The sequence below is a fragment of the Meleagris gallopavo genome, chromosome Z (genome assembly GCF_905368555.1).
Source record: "Meleagris gallopavo chromosome Z, MGAL_WU_HG_1.1, whole genome shotgun sequence".
NCBI lineage: Eukaryota > Metazoa > Chordata > Aves > Galliformes > Phasianidae > Meleagris > Meleagris gallopavo.
In genome coordinates, this window is record NC_139435.1 from 787,745 (window position 1) to 810,984 (window position 23,240).

Below are 23,240 nucleotides of genomic sequence, written 5' to 3' on the forward strand. Positions count from 1 at the left end.
TGTAAAAACAGAGGTGTTGTTCATAGCTGCACAGTGCGGCAGAAACACGGCAAATGCTTTGACTTTAAGCAGATGCTTAAACTCATCATCTCTCTTTGGCCAGGCACTCGGCTTTTGGCTGAACCGTGAGGTCCTGGCAATGGTTTGGAGGAGGAAGTGCTGTTCTGTGGGGTGCAATCCCCAGGTGCCACTGATCTGAAGGATGGTCCCACGCACCTGGCAGTCGTGTGTGCTCTGCCTGCACTCTGCACAGCCGGGCTCTGTGCCGCCTGGTGCTGCTGTGCAGGTCGGGGAGCCGAGTTAAACATTCAGTGCTGCATCCTCAAATTTCTGTAAGTGGAATGGAAATTAGCAAAACGAGGTCAGGAGAATCTCAGCTGCTTGCAAATGCCACTGCTCACCTGCATCAGAAGGCTGCGCTGTAAGACCGCTGTTGGAGCACATTGCCTTGCAGGCAGTAGAGAGAAAAAGCACTTTTCTGGTGAAATTCTTTTGACTTTTCTCAGATGTCAGACTCAGGGTGAGATGAAGTGCATTTCGAAAGCACGCACTCCTCTCCTTGGGGACAAAAGGATCCTGGAATGACTGGTCAGAAGCATTCCATTCCTGTGTCTATAGGAAATGGAATGCTGGAGACCAGCAGGAAAAACGCTTATTGCAACTGTCACAATTGGGATATTTAACTGTAATTGGAAATTATTCACTTTGAGCACAACGGGGCTGTGAGCCTCCCTGCACTGGAGGAGCTGGCAACTCACAGACTGTGATAAATGCCAACACCAGGTACCAGCAATTCACTGTGAGTGCAGCGCAGAAACACACAACGGGGGAGAAGGCCAACAGTGGCACAGAAGTTTAACTGCAGTGTTACGTTTCAACATGAGCTACAAATGAAAGAAGAAACATATTTCTGATTTGAATGAATGCTGATGATGCAGCGCAGTAACAGAACGTACCCAGAGCATGGGGAGCGGGATGGGGTGTGGGTGCCTTCTGTGCTCAGAAAGCACTTCACGTCTGACCCACTCCTCTGCAATCTTCTGTGCATGCTCCAAGGAAGAGATTTAAAATACCTGCTTGAGATTTGGTACCTTCAGTGGGGACTGTGGGATGCACCAAGCATGAAGCAGAAGCTTCGCTGGCTCTAATTTTGCTATGCCATACGTCAGCACCTGAGCAAAAGGTTGGAGACCTGGGTGCTGCTTTCCCTTTGTGACACCTGGGCTTATCGCACGGCTGCTGAGGTGTAAGGCTTCCTGCTGCATGTAGCTGCACTATCTCTATTTGCAGAGGCCCCTTTCTTCCAAGCAAAACAAAAGGTAAACAAAAAGCTCAAATTAGTCTACAGCAATTAAGACATCATCTCCCTCTGTGCCTACCTGGTGGCTTTACAGGTGCGTGTTTGGAGCAGTTGGAATCTCTTTACATGCCTGAAGAGCTGCCTGCTCCCCGTCCCTGCAGCTCAACATGCTGGACAACACGTGTGCTCTGAAGACAGATGCAAACTTATTTTGCCCACTGCTTTGCACTCGATGGAGCCCATCCTGTTGGGATGGCTGTGCACAGATGAATCAGCTAACAGTGAGGCTTGGGTGGTGGGGCAAAGCATCATCTGCAGCCCTTGGCCCAGCAGCAGCATGCTTTGAGCTCTTTTTTTCCTTCTTTTTCTATTTTACTATTTCTTTTCCTTTTTTTTCCCACCCACCTTTTCCTCCCTTTTTTTTTTTTTAATTTTTCTTTCCTTCCTTTTTCCTTTTTCCTCCTTTCTTCTTTCTCCTTTTTCCTTTTTTTCCTCTCAGTTTTCTTTTTTTCCCTCCTCTTTTCTCTGTTTTCTTTTTACCTTCTCTTTCCTCTTTCCCTTTTTCCTTTTTCCATTTTCCATTTTTCACCCCGAGACGATTTTCACGACACATGGGGGAGCCAATCTATCACAGTTCTATCACATTTTCTTGCTCCATCATCCCCACATCAGAGTGGCTCAGCCGGCCTTGCGGCTTCCGTTGCCCACAGACTGTGGGTGCCTGCAGGGAAGCAGAGGAAGCGTTCTCCTTTTTTCCTACAGACACGTGTGCAGGAGTCGTTTGGAGATTTGTTAGGAATGGGCACAGGGCTGCTCACATCCCTGACACACCAAGCAGCATCTTCAGATGGGAACTGCCACCCATAATGTACACCTAACCTATTTTTACTCTGAGAATTTTAAATAATGAACAGCCTTCATTGCATAACTGCTATAAATCATCTGAGCAGCACTTGGAGACTTTGGACAGATGAGTTCCATCCCCACAGGGCTGTCTGCTGCTCCAAACGCAGTGCTGAGGAGAGATGACCTCAACATCTCCACAAGACACGACAGGTGATCCCCATCCAGGTGTGACATCACAGCCCCGCAGTGCATTCGGGTCGGCGTGGGGCTGAGCGCTCAGGATCTGCTGTGCCATCGGAGATCCAGGGCACACAGACACACAGACACACGGAGGTGTCCCTCAGGGAGAAGCGCTGTATGCGTGTTTGACGGAACGGAGTGACTGCATGGCGCGTGTGTGAGCGACGGAACGCTGTGAGCTCCGTTTTCAGGTGTGTGACACAGGGATGGCCACGTCCAGGTGTGTGACACACGGACGGCCATCTTTGGGTGCGGCAGCGTGGGGGGACATCCCTCGTCATTGCCTGTGGCGTTATGTCCATGTCAACGCGGCGGGAACTGCTGCCCTACGAAAGAATAACTGCTACAGATGGTGCGGGAGCAGCTTTCACCTCACTGCGGCTCGTTAGCACCGCACCTTGCCAGGAGATAGCAGGCGGGTGATAAGGGTGGGAGCAGCAGCGGGCGGGGCCGGGCTGGATGGGGCCGCGGGACAATCGAGGAAGGAGCAGAAATCCAATAAGGAAGTAATTTGGCGCTGGAGCGTGCCTTGCTTCTGCTCGGACGTAAGGCAGCCCCAAGCGACCAGAACGTTTTGATTCCTCCACAAACGCTCTTCGAAGCAGAGAAAAAAAGGCGAGCGAAAGTCACGGACTGGGAGACTTGTGAGCAGCGTTCTCCGATCCCCTGGCGGGTCACAAAAACGACACAAAGCAAACGTGGAGCTCGGACGGGCACACGGCCCATCCGCGGCCAGCAGCGACGGAGCCGGCAGAAGGGAAGCGCCGACTTCTCGGCGGCGCTTCCCTCCGTTCGCTCATCGCCCAGAACGACCGTCTCTCGGCGTCGCTCCCCACGGGCCCGGCCCGCCGCCGGGGGCGCCGCAGAGCCGCGCAGCGCCGCAAGGGGCCGCGGCCGTGAGCTCCGGGCGCGGCGCTGGGACCCCCCGCGGGGCGGACACCGCCCCCCGCCCCGCTCCCCGCCGCCGCCGCAGGGGGGCGCCGTGTCCCTCAGCCGGTGTCCGCGGCGGCGCGTGGGAGGGGCGGGGGCGGCGGCGCGCGCTTTGTGCGGCGCTCGCGCCTCCTCCGCCGCCGGGGGCAGGGCGGCCCGGGCCGCGCCGACGCGGGGCTTTTCCGCCCCCGACGATCGCCTTCGCCATTGGGGCTGCGCGGCCCTTTCCCCGCCCCCGTGGGCCGCGGCCGGGGCTCCCCGGCGCGGGGCGGGCGGTGTCGGCGCGGCTGCGGTGAGCCCCAGCCCGGCCCCGGCCTCGCGGCGGCGCGGGCGGTCCCGGCACCGCCCCCAGCCACTTTTCCCGGCGCCGCCCCCAGCCCCTTTTCCTGGCGCCGCCCCCAGCCCCTTTTTCCGGCGCTCGGCCGCACCGCCGCCTTCAGCCGCTGCAGCAGCAGCGGCGGGAAGAGGAGGAGGAGGAAGAGGAAGAGGACAACGACGACGGCGCACCTGAGCCGGAGCGGCAATCCTCCGCCGAACCCCCGAGCAGAGCAGCTTCCGCGGGACGCCCGCCCGGCGCTTCCATGGCGACCGCAGCGGTGGAGCCGGTGTACGGGCTGGCGGAGGAGGAGGTGGGTCGGGTCGGGTCTGGTCCATCGCCTCCATCCGTGGGGGAGGGTGCGGGGATCTCACCCCCACCCGGCGCGAGCCGCGGGCGAAGGTCGAGGGTCGATGCGGAGGGAGCCGAGAGCGGCTGTAGCGCTGCCGCTGTGCCTCGGAGCGGTGCCGGGGCCGCTGCTCGCCCCGCGGGGTCGTACCCGTACCCGTACCCTTATCCGTACCCGATGCCGTGCAGCACCTGGCGGGGCCGCGCCGCGCCGCTGCGTGCTCCCGCGGTGTCCAATCCGCACCCCGAGCGGCGCTGCCCGCGGGCGCTGCGCTGCGAAGCTGAGGGGGTCCGCGGCCGCTCGGGGGTCGGGGGCAGCTCCACGGCCCGATTCCGCCGCTGCCGGGCTGAAAGCGCACGAACAAAGCATGCCGTGTGTCCGGCGTGAGCGCTAGACATCGCAGTCAGTGCGCGGTTTCGCTTCGGTGTTCCCGAGCCGGCAGGGAACGGGCGATCCGCGGCGGAACCGAGCGGCGACGGGAGCGGCACCGCAGCCCGGCTGGACTGAGCGCGGGGCTGCCGGCCGCTGCCGCGGGGCTGGGGCTCCGCACAAACCTGCCGGCTGCGGGCGCTGCCCGGCTGCGCGCCGTCCTGTTGGAGCTGCGCCCAGCGCGGATGGCCGTGGGGATGGCGGCGCGGTGGGTGTCGGTGGAAATGAAGCTCCCCGGCTGGGGTGGGTGTTTGGAGAGGGCTTGGGCTCCGCGCGGCCGCGGGAGCGGCGTGACTTGGGATGCTGTGTGTGGGGTGAAGGCGGAGAGAGGAGAACGCGGGGTCTCCGTCGAGGGATCCCGGAGCTCATTACTGGGGGTGGGTGCGGGACTGTCGGCGAGTTGGGAACGTGGAAACCTGGGAGCAAAACCGCCAAATGGGTGTCTGAGAATGTGCTGCTCGGGTCCGGCTGCTGCTCTGCCTCTGTCACTGACACCTCTGCTCCTCGCCTCCCTCCTCGGCACTGCTGTGATGTCCCACTGCAGCGATGGCTGCGGGTCAGCCCATCTCTGTGCCCGTGCACCAAGAGTTGGTTCTCTGTGCTGCTGTAGGTGGGCAGAGTAGGGCAGTGGTAGTCTAAAAACATGAGAAGAGCCCACAGATGGTAATAGGTGAAAAAGGAAAAAGGATGAGGGGACGCACGGGGAGCGGAGGCAGTGCTGTGCAGCCCAGCAGAGCCATCGCTGGAACACAGAGCCCCGGGGGAGGAGAACCTCCTGGGGTTGGCTGCAAGCTCCTGCAGGTACATGCAGAGCAGCCGAGCCACACATGTCTTCTGGGCTTCACTGAGTGTTGGCTGCAGCGGCCAAGGGCTGCTCATTAGCATCGGCTTGCCCTCATCTGTGATGAAAAGCAAAATCTCTTTGCTTATCTTGGGGTCCAAGCCATGTGCAGAGTCATTCATTTTTCTTTATCCATATCTCAGTCTGAAATATAATTTGTTGTTCCCTTTTATACTTTGTGCTTTACGTAGTTCATTTACAAATGCTAGAACTACTTTGTTTATAAATACCAGGCTATCTGTCCCAGTACTCTCTGTTTGGAAAAACAGATGCTTCAATGTGGAGTAGACTGGCTTGATATGCTTCCCATAAAATGTCAATATCTCTTACAAATAATTAAGCAAAGGCTTAATTTCCACATAAGTAGATGTACATGTCAGCAGGACTTGACACGTGTGAAGGCAGGCATGTACTGAAGCATTGGCTGAGTTGGTGTCAGAGGCATCAGAAATTGTCCCAGCTTCTAGCACTGCGTAGGGAGGTCCTGAGCCACTGAATACATCAGGACCATTCAGCTCATGAGATCGTTAAGGGTGGAGAAGACCTTCAAGCCGTGCTCATCTCACTGTGCCCACCGACCATGTCCCCACAGCTCCTGAACACCTCCAGGGATGGGGACTCCACCCTGCCCTGGGCAGCTGTGCCACTGCATCGCTGCTCTTTGGAGAAGAAATTTAGTTGAAAATGCAGTTGAGTAAATAATGCATCCTCAGAAAAGAACTTTGAGGAAAGCATTTTTTCATTGTAACTTTTGCACGCGTGAAATAAAATAGCATCTTGTCTCCTCCCTGTGTCCTTATCTATCGTATGGTAGAAGCGAAGACATTCCTGCTGATTGCTCTCCACAGTTCCACTGCTCTTCTGCTTGCAAGTTCCATTCAGCTTCTGTGACGTGAACAGACCTGCCGTGGTGTTGCTGTGGCTGTGGGGTGTGTGTGTGTGTGTGTGTGTGAGACACTCACGTGCTCTCAGTGGCTTTGCTGCCATGGGATATTGTCCCCAGGGGTGTTTGCCACCCTTGTTGTTGACACCCATCTGTGGGATGGGCCACGAAGGCTTTGGAAGGAGCATGTTATGGCACGGGTTACCCATTAACTGGATTGATCAGTGAGGAAAAAGCAGCTGTGTTTTCTCTGCTTGATTCCCTGACAAAGCAGAGTTGGTGGAGCTCAGCACTGCATTCCTGCAAGTTTGCCTGGTGGTCGAGCCATACCTTTCTTAACCATACATTACTTGAAATGAGCGGGGCAAGGAGTTGTGTGTGGGGAGGAATCTGTCCACCACGGCAGAAAGGGATCAGAGGCAGCGTGTGCTGGTGTTGCACTGCAGTGCCCCGATGGTCCCCATCCAGAGGAGCTGCTCTGTTGGTGAATAGCAGCGTTGTGCTGCTTCTGCTCTGAGCTCATCAGTTCTTTTTCACCAGAGTGAGGAGAGTCCTTTGGGCACAGCAGTGGTGTTGGCTGGTGGTAATCAGCAACCCTCAGTATTTTTGTGTTTACTTTTTAAAAGGAAAAGCAAAACCCTCCTGAATTGTTCTTACAGACTCCAAGCGCGTTGTTTTGCCAGCACGTAGAGCTTGAAATGACGATTAGGAAGTAGAGATAAGGAAGCATTCCGCGAGTGGACGGCCCTGCCTGCGCACCAGCGGCGGCACAACAGCGAGACGCATCGGCTGCGGTTCTCCCGGTCCCAGCCCATGCCCGGGGGTGCGGGCTCTCCGTAGCCCCGAGGCCGGTGCTGCCGGCTGGCCGTTGGAGGGCACTGTGCGGTGCTGAATGTCAGCCCGGCCAGCGCTGCGAGGCGGCTCGCTGTGCCGCGATGCTGGGCGGCTGGCGGTCCCGCTGCACCGGGATCGCGGGCACGGCCTGAGCCGAGCTGTTGTCGTCTTTGTTTTGGACACAGAGCCAGTGATGGTGGCTGTACCACATGAGCTGATGAGGGAAGTAATATCCTAGGGTGGCATGGGATGAAAGAGCACGGCGTCGTGGCTCCGGGTTGGAATTGTGTCTTCTGGTGATGAGAGGTGCGATGGGGTGCCGTATTTATCCCCTGAAAGCCAGATGCAGCTTCATGTGCCAGGCAGGCACACCCAGGCTGGATGTGGCTCTGGGCAGCCCGGTCTGATGGCTGGTGACCCTGCACGTAGCAGGGGGTGTTGAAACTGGATAGTTGTTATGGTCCTTTTCAACCCAGGCCATTCTATGGGTCTGTGTTTCTATGACAGGTCATCTTCCCAGGTACTTTGTGATCCCAGAGGCCACGCTGGGGCTTGGTGCCACTGTTCTCATCCATTTGTAGGTGCGGGTGGAGCTGAAATGAGCATCTGCCATGGCGCTGCGTGGGGCAGCTGTGCACTGGTGCTGTGATGAGTGGGTGCAGCCCTTGGTAGCTAACTAGCAGGGTCACCCCCGCACCTCAAGACTTCCTCCACCCGGAAGGACAGAAGGGTGGTTGTCACAGGCGACTCCCTGCTGCAAGGAACCGAAGGCCCTGTATGCCGGCCCGACCCTACCCGCAGAGAGGTGTGCTGCCTCCCTGGGGCACGGGTCAGGAACATTGCTAGGAGACTTCCCAGACTGATGTGCCCTTCTGACTACTATCCACTATTGATAATACAGGCTGGCAGTGAAGAAGTTGGTGAGAAAAGCCTGAAGGCTATCAAAGATGACTTCAGGGGACTGGGGCGGGTAGTTGAAGGAACGGGTGTGCAGGTGGTTATTACATCAGTACCTTCATGGCAGGAAACAATACTGGGATGAGCCTAAAAACCCATCTCTTGAACAAATGGCTTAGGAGTTGGTGCAAACCCAGGAGTTTTGTTTTTTTTTATCAAGAGGCAATTTACTCGGCACCTGGCATGATGGCTGCAGATGGATGCAGCCTGTCTCCATGGCGAAAGAGGGTTCTAGCCGAGGAACTGGCGGGACTTATTGACAGGTGTTTAAACTAGGTATGAAGGGGGAAGGGGACAAAATGAGGACCGCTGGGACTGGGGACAGTTCGAGGCTCCAAAAAGAACTTGATGGGTGGAGACAGTGGAGTTCAGAGGCTTGGAGAAGGGTGGGGGAATGCTGCTTCTCTTAAGTGCCTGTATACTGATGTGCGTAGCATGGGGAATAAACAGGAAGAGCTGGAGTTCTGCGTGCGGTCGTGAGGTCATGATCTCATTGCGATCACAGAGACGTGGTGGGACAGCTCGCATGACTGGAATGTTGTCATGGAGGGCTATGTGCTTTTTAGGAAAGATCAGCTGGCTAGGCGGGGTGGTGGAGTTGCTCTTTATGTGAGAGACCATCATGTGCTGGGGGAGAGTGATGTAGCAGTGGAGAGCTTATGGGTGAGAATCAAGGGGCGGGCTGGTAAGGGTGACACTGTTGTGGATGTGTACTACAGGCCCCCTGGTCAGGATGAGGAGGCTGAGGAGGCCTTCCATAAGCAACTGGATGTAGCGACACGTTCCCAGGCACTGGTGCTTATGGGGGACTTCAATTATCCAGATATTTGCTGGACGACCAACATGGCCAGGCACGCACGGTCCAGACGGTTCTTGCAGTGCGTTGAAGACAACTTTCTGATGCAGGTGGTGGAGGAACCGACGCGGGGAGGGGTGTTACTGGACCTTATTCTCACCAACAGGGTGGACTTGTTAAGGAAGTAAAGGCTGGGAGCAGCTTGGGTTGTAGTGATCATGAGATGGTGGAGTTCAAGATCCTGAGTGGAAGAAGCAAAGCAATAAGTAGGATTGCTACCCTGGACTTTAGGAGAGCCAACTTCGATCTCTTCCGGGATTTACTAGGAGCTATCCCGTGGGCTCGGGTGTTAGAAGGTAAAGGGGCCTCTGAGAGCTGGTCAGCATTTAAACAGCTCTTCTTCCAAGCTCAGGATCGGTGCATCCCTGTGAGCAAGAAATCAGGAAAAGGTGGCAGGAGCTGTGGATGAGCAAGGAGCTCATACGCAAGCTCAAAGGAAAGAAGAAGGTGGAATGTGGAAAAAGGGTCTGACCACTTGGGAAGAATATAGGAATGTAGTCAGGGCCTGCAGGGATGCAACGAGAAAGGCTGAAGTCCTCCTGGAATTGAATCTGACTAAAGTGATAAAGGATAATAAAAAAGGCTTCTTCAAGTATGTTAACAGCAAAAGGAAAACTAGAGAGGATGTGGGCCCCTTACTAAGTGAGGGGGGGGTTCTGGTAATGGGGGATGCTGAGAAGGCAGAGGCACTGAATGCCTTCTTTACTTCCGTCTTCAGTGAAAAGGCTCTCCCGCAGGTTTCCCATACCCTGGAGGTTAGTGAGAGGGTCTGGGGAATGGGAGACTTCCCTTTAGTCAGGAAAGAGGACGTGTGTGAACGCCTAGGCAGTACTAAGGTCCACAAGTCCATGGGACCTGATGGGGTGCATCCACGTGTGCTGAGGGAGCTGGCGGAGGTCATTGCCGAACCGCTCTCCATCATTTTTGAGAGGTCTTGGACAACAGGGGAGGTCCCTGAAGACTGGAGGATAGCCAATGTCACTCCGGTCTTCAAAAAGGGCAAGAAGAAAGATCCAGGAATTATAGGCCTGTCAGCTTCACCTCTGTCCCTGGAAAGGTGATGGAACAGCTTGTGCTGGATACCATCTCCAGACAACTGGGAGAAAAGGAGGTTATCAGGAGTAGTCAGCATGGCTTCACCAAGGGGAGGTCGTGCTCGACCAACCTGGTGGCCTTCTATGATGCTGTCACATGCTGGGTGGATGGGGGAAGAGCGGTAGATGTAGTCTACATTGATTTTAGAAAGGCATTTGATACTGTCTCCCATGACATCCTTATAACAAAGCTGAGGAAGTGTGGGATAGACGAGTGGACAGTGAGGTGGGTTGAGAACTGGCTGACTGGTAGAACACAGAGGGTCGTCGTTGGTGGTGCAGAGTCTGGCTGGAGACCTGTGACCAGTGGTGTCCCCCAAGGAGTCTGTGCTGGGTCTGGTCTTGTTCAACATCTTCATCAATGACCTTGATGAGGGGATAGTGGCCACCCTCAGCAAGTTTGCTGATGATACGAAGCTGGGAGGATTGGCTGACACGCCTGAAGGCTGTGCTGCCATTCAGCGAGACCTGGACAGGCTGGAGAGCTGGGCAGTAAGAAACCGGATGAGGTTCAACAAAAGCAAGTGTAGGGTCTTACACCTAGGGAGGAATAATTGCATGCACCAATACAGGCTGGGGGATGAGCTGCTGAAGAGGAGCTCTGCAGAGAGGGACCTGGGCGTCCTGGTGGACGACAGGTTGGCCATGAGCCAGCAGTGTGCCCTCGTGGCCAAAAAGGCCAATGGCATTCTGGGGTGCATTAAGAAGAGCGTGTCCAGCAGGTCGAGGGAGGTGATCCTCCCCCTCTACTCTGCCCTGGTAAGGCCTCATCTGGAGTACTGTGTCCAGTTCTGGGCTCCCCAGTACAAAAAAGACAGGGATCTCTTGGAAAGAGTCCAGCGGAGGGCCACAAAGATGGTGAAGGGCCTGGAGCATCTCCCCTATGAAGAAAGGCTGAGTGAACTGGGTCTGTTTAGCCTTGAGAAAAGACGACTGAGAGGGGACCTGATCCAGGTTTATAAATATCTGAGGTGTGGCGGCCATAGCGGTGAGGCCAGTCTCTTTTCAGTGGTACGTGGAGACAGGACGAGGGGAAACGGACATCAGCTGCAGCACAGGAAGTTTCACACGAATGTGCGTAAGAACTTCTTCACGGTGAGGTGACGGAGCACTGGAACAGGCTGCCCAGGGAGGTTGTGGAGTCTCCTTCTCTGGAGATATTCAATCTCGCCTGGACGCCTACCTGTGCGACCTGGTGTAGGGAACCTGCTTTGGCAGGGGGTTGGTCTCGATGATTTCTAGAGGTCCCTTCCAACCCCTACAATTCTGTGATTCTGTGAACTCTGGTTGCAGCTGAACCGGGCCCTTTTCATTATCCTGGGGGATTGTATGGGGCCAAGACCTCTCGGTTAATTAAACTCTGTGCCACACGAACTGGAGCTTTTCTGCGAGCTGCAGTCTCCATCCTTTGGGTAGCAGTGGGGCTGGATCACTGCTGACTGCTCAGCTCAATGAAAGTCAGATGCAGTATCAGTGCAGCAGTGGCTCGATCTATTTGGTTCTGCAGGCTCCCCCGGTGTCAGTGAGCACAGCAAATGTCAGCCCTGTTCATAAAAGCCTTCACCTTTTGCTTTTGTGGCTACTTCCTCTTAAAATGCTCACTTTAATTACATCAAATGAGGTGGTTATTCCATAGTGCTGGAAGAAATGCTCCTCGGCCACTCCGTCCCTCTTTGAAAGAACTGAAGTGCAACCCTGTAAACACTCAGTTATTTTCAGATAAGCTTGGTAAGAATGCGGCCGGCAGGTCGAATGCTTTCAGGAATGTGGTTTTACTGCTGGTGCACAGTGCAGCTCGGCATGTGAACTGCTGCCATTTCATCATGAAAATTGAGTGGTTCACATTCTGCTGGGTTCAGAACTGCAGTGCTCCCAGTGCTTATCCTGCTGTCATGATGGCTCTTTCCAGCATGAGGTTCATATGAATAAAAGCAGTGCTCCATCTCCTGCTGCCCTGTCTTCTCCCCTCCCAAGAAGAAGGAAGAAAACCTTATGAAAGGATGTTCTGCACAAAAGAGCAGCAATCTCCTGCTAATGCACTGTAGAATAAAAGGTGTGGTTAAATTTTAGAGACCCGGAATGCAACAGCACTTAAAATAGCTTAAAAAACAAAAATCTATTGTAAAATCTGACTTACTGAGTGATGTTTAGATTGGGAAACAAGCGTGGTGCCTTTTTCCTCCCTCTGCGCTTTCAACCCCAATTCCCATGCACTGCCAGGATGTAGGTATTTGTCAGAATCCTGATTTCCAGGAATTAGGAACCTTGCTTAATGAAATCTCTGCAGTTCTGAGAACACAGGCAGGAATGACTCCATGAATGAGCTGCATTCTGTTACGCTATGGTGTCTTATTTTCCTGTCTGACTTCATTGACTGGTGTTGTTTTCTTGGTGCTGTGCCAATTGGGATAGATTTTCTGTTTCTAATATAGTTTGTCTGCTGCAGAGTAACAGAATCTTACAGAGTGATGCAGAAGCGTGCTGTCATCTCCTGTGATGGTTTTCAGTTTTGAATAATCCTGGCTTGAGGCTGGAAGCACGCTAACGTAATTTGTGCCTTTGTGTTTGTTCTTAATTAAAAATTGTTCCCAGTCTTACTCTTTTTTGAACGGCTTTGTGTAGGTTACCATACTGCGTGGGGAGGGTGGGAATGATGGGGCAGCTCCAGCAGGAGGAGGCCTGCGGCGGTTCCTGATTGCTCTGCTGCTGTCCCCTTCCTCGTGGGACCAATGTGAGGACCTGGGGATGCTGCCCTGGCATGTGGTGGCCATGTGCACTCTGCAGCCATCACAGCACTGCGCTCCATTCTGCTGCTGTGGTGAAGTTTTTCAGAGGAAGAGACAGCATTTTATTTCCCAGTAATGAAATGATGCGGGAGATAAACAGGCAGCAAGGAATTAGTGCTATGGGATGTGTGTGGGGAGGAGAGCCAAGGCTTTGTTCCTGTGCTCTGTTTGCAGATCTCCCATATCTATTCACTCAGCCCTGCTGGGGAAAGATGAGAGAGCGTCAGCCCTGCGTCCCGCCTGATGCTGTGCATGGAAATCACTCACTTCAACTCATCAGCTTTTGAAATAAAGATATTTCACTTTTTTCTCGTTAGGAAATTAGAGTAGGAACATTTCTTCATGTTCTCAGCACTACGTTTATTCCCTACTTTCACTGTGTCTGTGTGAAAAATCCATTATTTTCTTTTGCTAAATCAGAGGCACTTCACTCAATACTATTTTTTCTGTCTATCTGAATAAACTTACAAGATTAATATTTCTTCTTGGGGAAAAAAAAATAGTATTGGCTGAACTGAAGAGTTGTCTTCACACCTCCTCGCGCCCGGCCTTTGAGATGGTTTGGCTATCACACGGTGGCAGGTGAAGTCTTGCAGTCATCAGACCTCAATTCTGTGGTTGCAAATCAAACCGCAGCAAACCAGCACAGCTGAGTGAAGCCCAATTCCTCACTGCAAGCAGGCTGCCTCGCTGTCTTGGTTTTGAGTTCAGAGGTACAGAGTTCCTGTCTCTGACAGGTTCTTGAGCTCTCAGTGCATGGAAGCTGGGAGGTAGCAGCATTTTAGTGTTGCCTCTATCTTATTCTTAGTGTTTCCTTTTAGCATGGGAAGCCCTTTGCTGGCCCAGGTCTACCTTTAGTTGGTATATACTTCTATATACTTCTTACGAACTAAGGGGTATCTTCATTATTCCAGTTCTTGTATGTATGTTGTATCTTACAGATGTTTAGAGTTGAAATCATCTGTATAATAGCCAACTCCTGGCTGTAAAGCAGCAGTGGTTGTGTGCTGTTCTGGATGAGCTCTTGCACTCAGGCACTATTGCAGTGGGACTTTGGAAGGAGGCAATCAGTTGGGTTCCAGGTGCTGCCGTGTGGTTGCCTGTGAAGCACACTGAGTTGTGTCCAGCAGTGCCATATGGGGATCTGCTGTTGTTGCCCAGCTGTTGTACTTCTAGCAATGTGTTGTACTTCTGGCAAAGGTTTGGATGTGGGGCCTGGTGGGGTCAAGAAGATTGTCATCTCAGATTTAGTCTGACATTGTGTCTAGTACATCACCAAATGTCGCTGCTCAGTTCAGCATTCTTTTTACTGCTTCCCAGGCCTTATACTACTGAAAAATAGTGCAGTCTAAAGATGTTGGAAATGACAGTGCCCTGCTGGGGAAAAGCCTCAGTGGAGGCGAAGTGGCCATCTGTGGTGGGGACAGAAAATGGGTGGAAATGAAGCTGAACTGGCTGCTCCTGTAAGAGGTTCTGTTCTGCATCTTTCTCCCCTTGATAACAAATTGGCCTGGGGAAAGGAGGGAGAGTTCCTTCTGTTGTTAGAGGAGCATGAGGTGTGCCTGAAGGGAAGGAGCAGGATGGCTGTGACCAGGAGGAAAAGGGCTGGAAAAGCGGTGGCTGTGTGAGGAGCTGATTTTGTGCTGTGCTCGTCCCGGGCACTGGCTTGAACTGCTGCCTGCTGGGGACTTGAAATCTGTTGCAGTGTGGGATTCAAACAAGACCTTGAAATTGATTGCTCTCCTTGCATCAGGATCAGTTCAGTAGCCCCCAGATGCATGCAGTTTATCAAAGAGGTACCAGGCTAGTGGATTTCCACTGCTGGAAGGGAGTTCCTGCTTTCTTCTTTTTGTCTCAGGCCCGTTGTGAATCAATATGCATTATTGTCTGCAGACAGCTGCCCATCTCCTGGCTATGCTGGAGAGTTGTAGCTGTTGGAGATGTGGAGTCAGAGGAGTGGTGAAGGAATGGTGGTAAACGGACAAGCTCCCGTTGTGATGTTCGTGTTGATGGCAGTGGTTGGTGGGAGGCAGCGTGTGGACAAACCTGCATCTCTGCTTCCTGCTGATGGGGTTCAGCTTTCAAACAAAGCAGCAGAATTGCTGCTTTCGAAGCAGTAAGCAGCAGCTTACTGCCTTGCTTACAATACACTGCTTTTCTGAGTGGGGAACTGTACTGTTTTTAATGACTGCAAATATATTTTAAACCCAAGCATCAGCAGTAGGGATTGTGGAGGTAGAAGGCGTTGCTTCTCATCGTTGCCATCTATTGGTTTTGTCCCAGTTCCGCCTGGTCAAGGCCCACCATTTAATGTTTAATTCCTCATTTCCAGTGTCCTTAGAGCAAAGTTAACGTTCTTCAGATGTGGGAAAACAGCAGACACCATGCTGCTGGTTCCTGTAGAAGCAGTAGGTGAGTAAGGCTGACTGGCAGTGCTCTGGCCTGAGAAGGCATGTTGTTTGGTGCAGGTGGCAGGGAGCTGTGCCGTTCCATTTCCCCCTGCAGTGCGGGTTGGTCTGAGTGGCACGGTGACACATCTGTGTCCTGGTGATATCCCTAGTGGAGATTCACCTGCAATCACTGAGAGCAGGCTTATGAGGTAGTTTGATGTGTCTCATTTCCTCAGTTCTCTGCCAGTAACACCTCCCTGCCTCTGAACCTTACGGTCTCCTCCATCAACACATTGCCAGTTCCCTGGCTAGGTCTGGTTGCGGCCTTTTGCTGGCTGTTCTGAAGCTAATCCTCTTCTAACAGACATGGTTGGTAAGAGACTTGGTATGAGCCAAGCCCAGTCGTTATCAGGGCATTAGCAGGTTGAGAATGCCTCCGAGCTTCTCTCCTTTCTGGTGCTGACTGGGGATCTGTGGTTTGACTAAAAGTCTTCCTGTGCTGTGTCACTGTAGCTTCACTGAAGTCTTGATGAGTAGCAATTGCACATGCACTTTGTACAGCTTTTTATTTTTCAACTTGTCAAAGAAATGCTCAGTGTTCTACCTGCCACGTACGTCTTTGTGCACCCGATCCTCAGTGTGCAGTACAGCTCAGTGCTGGCGCATGGCTGGAGCCTCCCACGGCCCGGATGGACACTGGGCAGCGGCTCTGAGCTCAGCACTCGTTTGAGCAGCAGAGACCTCCAGTCCTAATCACATCCAGTCACTGAAGTCTCCAGAGCTGCTGAGGTAGTGCAGCAGCTTCTCAGAGCGTTGTTTTTCTCCTTCCTAGAATTTGTGTTCTAGAAGGCTCCCGTGAGCCTTTATCCCACAGGTTAGGAGATAGCTTCGCGTTGGCTAACCAGTCGGTTATGGATTTGTGTGTTCTTCTCCATTATTAATAGCTGAAAATACAAATGTAATGTGGCATCTCCTTGATCTGGTGACCATCTGCTCAATAGATCTGCAGGGGCTTTGGCTGGACCTGTTTGGTTCCTTGTCCGTATGGCTCATATGGGCTTGTGGTGCTGCTGGGGCACTCGCAGTGCCTCGGGAGCTGGGCAAGAGGAAGGGGCCAGCGGGGCATCAGTAAGGCTGGGATAAAGGCAGGATCTGCAATCAGCATAGGGGTGAGTAGTGCTGGGACCTCGCCTGGGGCTGGGGAGCCTTGTGTCCAGAAGCAGCGTGGGAGGTGCGGATGGCTGTGAAGTGCTGCTGTGAAGGACTGGGGCTTAAAAGACAAAGAGCTGTGAATGAATCTTAACTAAGCAGGTGTTAATTAGCAGGGAGGCCATTTGTCACCCGTTGGGTTCCTTCTCTTAAGGCAAGATTCTGGGAGAGCTGTCAGAGCCATGGGTTCTTCAGAACTGACTTCTAACAGATGTCCACATAATCCGTAGAATTAAGAGAGTTAAAGTGGCTTAATATTTTTTAAATTTTTGTGGAACACTTCAGTTATCTTTTGACCACATATGGCAGAAATGTACCTCTTCCCCTTAGAATGCATCCAGAACTTGGGTTGGAACTGGTGCGTCTTTCTAAGGACCTCAGTCGTGATTTCACATCATTGCATTTTGATTGATTTAAATGACAGTAATTAAAAAGAAAATGCTTCTACACCTGCGTGAGTGGATCGAGCAGAGATCTGCCTTGTTCTCTCGTCCAACTGACAGCGTAAATGCACTGTTGTCCTGCTATGTTCCTGCCATGTGCTGTGATGCTATTTTGAGCCTAGCCAGCTCTGTAATGCGTGCTGTAGCCACGCTCTTGTTCTGCATTTCCTGCACTTGGAGACAGTTGGATGTAACTCAGCACATGTAACTGGGGTGAGTGCATTTCCACCTCCCAGCTATGGTAAGCAGCTCACGAACGAGGCGCTGCTTGCTCTGGCTCGTCGGTGCCCTATGAGTGACACAGGCTTTGTTTGGGATTGCCAAGGCTTGCACAAGAGGCTAAGCCATTATGCGGTGCAGAAGAATACCTGTGAAGGGGAGTTTGAAGGTTGTAATATTTAATAGGTGTCCCTAAACGTCGCAGTCACCTCTGATTTTTGGTAGCTTAGGATGTGTGCTTCAAATATCACAACTCCAGCATTTGGGAAATGAAATGAGGGTCCTCAGCCCTGTGCAGCAATGTGAGCTGAAATGCATCTGCTGATAGGACGTGATAGCAGAGGAATGTGTGACAAAGGCCCCGTGTGTCATTGTTGGCATTGCTGTGGAAACTTGCATTTTAGCACCGGCTGGTTTTGTCAGCATCGTGATGGAATCCCAGTGCTGTCCCGATGGTATCGCGGAGCCAAGGCACTGCTGTGGCTGGAGGGTGATCCTAGCAATGGGCTTGGGGCTGTTACCCTGCTGACTGTGTTGTGCCAGGGTCTGACCTGAGGCTGCTCCCACCTGGCTCAGGCAATCCCCTGTGCGTGTCCTGGGCTCGTTTTGCTCTCCAGGTGCCCTCTGCCTGTTGAACTCCCTGTGCTGCTGAGGGCTGGGAAGAGGACTGGGACGGCCATGGGGTCGTGTGCTGAGTGCTGGGCCCTGTCCCTGGGTGGAGTGTGCCTAAGAGCCACAATGGGGGAACTCCAGTGCTCCACAGCACTTGGAGACTGCAGCGTGTCACTGGTGAGGGCAGTTGCAGTCACTGAGAGCTGCTCTTGTATTTTCTTCCGTGATGTCTCTGGAAATCCAGTGCCCTTATGTGAGAAAAGCCATCTACAGATCTTGTCTGCACTTCCTGAATTTTCCACCTTTGACATTCACATAAGTCATGTGCTTGCCTAGCAACAGGCCCCCTCTTTCCCCCCCCTTTTTTTTTTTTCAAGTAGAAGTGCTGTCTGTATTTTTTCCTGCTGGATGTCCTGATCTTGTCCCTGCCTTCTGACAGCTGCTCCTCCTTTCCTCTGGGCATGCAACCTGCAGAAATGGCTGACCCTGTGCTGTGGGGAGCAGGAGATGCTGCAGAGTGAAGTGGAACAGTGGAAGCAAACAACAGCAGTGCTTTATACCTGGTAACTAATGAGCTCTCAGCTTAACGAGGCCCTTGTGCTCCCTCTCACCAAACTTGTGGCTGGCATATGTGTCTGAAGCTCTGTGCCCCCCTCCCCCCCTCATCCTTTCTGTCCAGGCAGTTAGCGCCATGGACGTCAAGGTGGCTGCAGGAGGGAGCACGTGGCATGGGGAGAGGTTGCCCCATAGGCAGGAGGAGAAGGCGGGGGGGACCTCCTGCCCCACAGCAGCCGTCCATGTGAGCAGTGCTGTGGTCCCCTCTGGGAGAAGAAACAAGAAACGTGACCAGCAAACTAGGAAGGTTCCACCTGAATTTCCACATCCCTGGATGGGTGAGGGCTGGAGGGGCTGCAGAGCCCTCTCACAGTCTGTCAAGCTGGGTGGAAGCTTGGAGTGAGCTGCTTTGTGATTCCCGTGGCCTTGTAGGAGGCAAGTGTTTGTCAGACTTCTGCTGGATCATGGGTATCAAGGACTTTATTGCTTGGTACTGTTGCACTGAGAAACAAAGATGGTATGAGTTTGCCAAGATTCTTAACAAAGAAATAACAATTTAAAAGAAAGATTCTGATTCTTTCAATTGAGGGAAACAAAAGTTTCTGTAAAACAAAATAATTAACGACAATTACATATTTAAGATAAACAAGGAACTTGTAGTTATTAAATGCCACGTTATGAGGAAATGCTTGATGCTTATCTGGCCTTTACTGTTAAGGTTTGATGCCTGAAAAGGGGTTATTAACCTTTGGGTTTGGTGCCTGATCTCTGGTTGCATTCTGTTCTCTTTATATTTTAGACAAAGGCAGCAGTCATTGTTCTTTTTGGAAGAGGTGTAAGCCCCTCACCACTGCTGGACTGGCCATTGATGTCACCTCAGCCTCTGGTCCTATGTAGCCTAATGGCTGCTTTATCAACTGTAGAGATTACTCTGTTAGAAAAATAGAGACTTACAGTTAAATGGAAGGAAGTTAAATGTGTGTCGTTAAGTGGATACAGGGGATGAGCTGCAGTAGGTGGTCACTTGAGAAAAGTATTTTTCCTTGAGAGATTTTTTTTTTGGGTCCTTATATTACATAAATGCTTTAAATAGCTAAAAGCTGCATCAAAACAGGGCAAGGTGTGCATTTTATTTTCTTGGTTTTTCAATTTTCTGACTTCGCTTTTGGTTGATGGTACTTTACAGTTGATGGGTGCTGAAATACTTAGAAAATAGCAGCAAATACAGTAGTAGGTTTTGCATACCAGTAGAACAGTTGGGTTGACCAACACTTTGAAGGAATATGCATGGAATGGCATGGAGCATGCAGCAGGGGTGGTCAGGTGGAGGTTAGGAAATGGCACTGCCCCAGAGGGTGGTGGGCATAGAGTCACATCCCCAGCACAGTGGCAATAGCCCCAAGCTGCTGGAGCTCCAGGAGAAGCTGGGACACTGCTGTTGGACATTGGTGCTGTGTGGGCACAGGAGCTGGACTTGGCGATCCCATTCAGCTTGGCATATTTGATGGTTGCACTCTGTGATTCTTTGTGGTCAGCTGTATGGAGAAGGTGTGGGTGAAGGACCTTCCAGCAGCAGCAAGGAAGGGAAAAGTTTGTCCCCTTCCCTTTACTTTTCTGAGCTCAAATGGTAGCTGTGTCAGAAAACAGAAGGCCGATGCATGTTGCACCTCAACTTGGAGATGGTGGCACTTCAACATTTCTCCAAACCTCTGCAGTTCCTTGGGAAGTTAGTGAAGGGACTTGAGGGGCATCAGTATCAGAAATAAGTGCTGCTGAAAAGAGTAACAACAGGCAAAAGTCAGACCCTTTTCATTTAAGCAGTGTTTTCAGGAAAAACTGCTCGTAAGAGTCTTTGCTTTATTTCATCTGATTGGCAATGTTAGTGTTGGTTGTTTTGGCTAGCTTGTGTGAGCTGGCTGGAAAATTACTGGGCTACAAAGCTGCTATGATTTTTTCTTAGAGATAATTAAAATGGAACAAGACAAGGCTGTTGCAAAAGCTTACAAGCTTAGTGATTAATGCTAATATCTCACTCTTATTTACTACCTTGCATCTTTGGCAGCCTGCCCGTTGGGCCTATTTTCTGTGTTAGTCACTTTCTCATCCCGTGTTGGTTTCTTGCTTCCTGGGAGGGACTCTTGCCTTTCCTCTCCAGTGCTGTTTTCTCCAGCCTGTAGCTATGCCATTCCCTGCTTAAGTTCATCAGCTTGACGAGCTGTCATGTCTTTTCAGGTTGCAGCTGATCAGTCTGACCTGACCCCTTCCCATCCATAGGTGTAGTGACCACAAGCAGCAAACCCAATCAGCTCCATGGATTGAGCTGGCATACAGTTAATCTCTCCTGTTGGGCACGTTTTCTGGCAGACATGCCTGCTGATCAGCCTTTGTGGCTGCAGGAGAGGGAGATCACTGCTGGGAGGTGTTGGGAATGCATGGTTGTGAAGGCAGGAACCCTTTGATGGTAAATGCAGTTTGCTTAACCCAACATATTTCAGCCTGGTCACTCAGAATCCATTGCATCTGAGTCAGTGCTTTTGTTTTTCATTAATATGGAAGCTTTCTTTTTGCTTGCACTTTGTTGATATCTATGTAGGTTACCTTACGGGATTGAAAGTTGATGTGGGAAAGTATACTGTTCTGAAGTTCCTTTCACTTTAGAAGGTGTTTTTGTTTATCCTTCTATATTGTGTTAACAAATTCATCTAATGGAGTCATTCAGAAGTGGCCCATACAAGGTAAAGTGTTCCATCTTCTCTTGTTCTCGCTCTTAAAAGTCCTTTGGAATGTTGATGCCAGCAGGTCGAGAGAATGGATTGTTCCCTTCTACTCAGCCCTGTTGGCAACACCTGGAGTGCTGTGCCCAGTTCTGGGCCCTTCAATACCAGGGAGACCATAAAAAATAGGGTAGAAGCTGTTCTCTTGCTTTGTAACTTGGAGAAGAAATCTTGAATTGCCTTGCACTCTGCTCTTGTCTTTTTCTGACTCTTTCAAGAACATGCATCTGTGCTTCTCCGGGACAAGGTCCTGCTCTGATATGATGAATGACTGACCTTATTACACATCTCCTGCAATACATGGATTCTGAATGTGCCCTTTGTTCCATGCATTGAGCTACGTTCTGCATCCAGAATGCCTGGCAGAACACAAAGTCCATCCTTTGTTTTGGATAATGAGTGTTGAATATTTTAATGAGTGTTTCTCAGTCCAGTCAGCATCAAGTACCATTTTAGGAACAAGTGGCTGAGCTAATCTCTGAGCTCTGTCCTGTAACAATCCTGTTATTTATGTCAGTAAGCTGAGTGTATCCCATTAAAGGCTATTAACAGCCTTTCTGTGGTGCAGATACGGCCACCAGTGGTTCTGAGTGCCGTGGGAGCGAGGACATGGCTCACCGGTCTGCACGCAGGAGGTGAGACACGGATCTGGATGCAGCTCATCTACTCTACCCAGCATATAGACTAATGAATGCTGACGCAGCTCTGCAGTTGGATAGATGAATATTAAAAACAAACAAGCAAACACTGTTCCCCAAGTAAGCCAGTTAACTGTTTCACAAGTATGCTGCTGCCAGGCAGAAACAATGAGTGTGTTAGAAAGGCCAATTCCTTTGCTATCCGTAGAATTACCATCATTTTTGAGCACTGATCTTACATCCTTTAAGTAAGAACAGTGATAACTACTTTTCTTTGTCCTGAAATGTGGCTTGAATTCACATGGGAAATAACCTCTCTGCTAAATTACTTATTCTCTTGCACTGAATCATATACAGAATCACAGAATTGCCCGGGTTGGAAGGGACCTCAAGGATCATGAAGATCCAAACCCCTGCCACATGCAGGGCCACCAACCTCCACATTTAAGACCAGCCCAGGCTGCCCAGGGTCCCATCCAACCTGGCCTTCAACACCTCCAGGGATGGACGGGGCATCCACAGCCTCTCTGGGCAGCTGTTCCAGCACCTCACCACTCTCTCTGTAAAGAACTTCCCCCTGACATCCAAACTCGGTCTTCCCTCCCTCGACTTCAAACCATTTCCCCTTGCCCTGCAGTTACCAACCCTTTCAAAGAGCTGACTCCCCTCCTGTTTGTAGGCTCCCTTTAGGTACTGAAAGGCTGCAATGAGGTCACCCCGCAGCCTTCTTTTCTCCAGGCTGAACAAGCCCAGCTCCCTCAGCCTGTCTTCATAGGGGAGGTGCTCCAGTCCCCTGATCATCTCTGTGGCTCCTCTGGATCCTCTCCAACAGCTCTCTGTCTTTCTTGCACTGGGTCTCCAGACCTGGACACAGTGCTGCAGAGGGGGCCTCACAAGAGTAGAGAAGGACTGTCCCCTCCCTGTCCCCTCCCTGTCCCTGTTGGCCATGTGCACTGGTCACATTTGTGTTAATGCAGTTTTAGCAAAGCAGGTTCTGTGCATTATCTGAATTTCATCCACATTTCTAGCTGTTCCTGGGGCTGTTCCTGGCACAGGTTGCCCAGGGAGATGGTGGTGTTCCATCCCTCCTGATACCCATGGTGAGGCTGAAGGGGCTCTGGGCAGCTGGTGCAGCTGTAGGTTTCCCTGTGCACTGCAGGGAGTGGCACCAGGTGGTCTTTAAAGGGCCTCAATGTCTTTCTTGCAGTGAGGGCCCAACACGGTACACAGCACTGAGGTGCAGCCCCAACCCGAGCTGAGCACAGGGGATGGTCACCTCCTGCTCCTGCTGTCTGCACTGCTGCTGACACAACCAGGATGCCAATGACCTTCTTGGCCACCCGGGCACACTGCTGGCTCACATTCAGCTGAGCACCGTCCAACACCCCCAGACCCTTCTCTTCTGTGTGGCTTTCCAGCTGTTCTGCCCCAAGCCTGTAGCAAGGCTGTTGTGCCCAAAGGGCAGTACCCAGCACTTTTTAAAACTCATACAATATGGATATTATACATCTTCAGAATACGTCTTTTGGGGAGAATAAGTAATTCTGAGTGGCACACCATCTGACTGCAAACTGCATGTCTTTGCATTCTCACAGGTTGCGGATCCATGTTATGGTGTTCAGAGAGTTGATTTTTTAGTCATGACCAAGCATGCAGCTCCATCTGTTTGCAAGATACAGGTCTAGCAGCAGGGGAGCTGAAGCAGCACGCCATTCAGAGCTGGCGTCAGACCCTTCCTG

The 23,240-nt window shown here is 51.8% G+C and overlaps 1 protein-coding gene across 3 annotated transcripts in view; it reads left to right on the plus strand.

Moving 5' to 3' along the window:
- The first annotated feature begins 3,639 nt into the window (after window positions 1-3,639).
- NEDD4L (NEDD4 like E3 ubiquitin protein ligase) overlaps window positions 3,640-23,240 on the plus strand; it is a 136,764-nt gene continuing 117,163 nt past the window's right edge. The window contains exon 1 of one of the 3 annotated variants that reach the window (XM_085214190.1): window positions 3,640-3,945. In XM_085214190.1, the coding sequence (XP_085070316.1) occupies window positions 3,898-3,945 (48 nt within the window). In that variant the 5' untranslated portion in view covers window positions 3,640-3,897. The remainder of the gene's footprint in view (window positions 3,946-23,240) is intronic. The other 2 variants (XM_085214192.1, XM_085214191.1) reach the window with 2 other exon arrangements.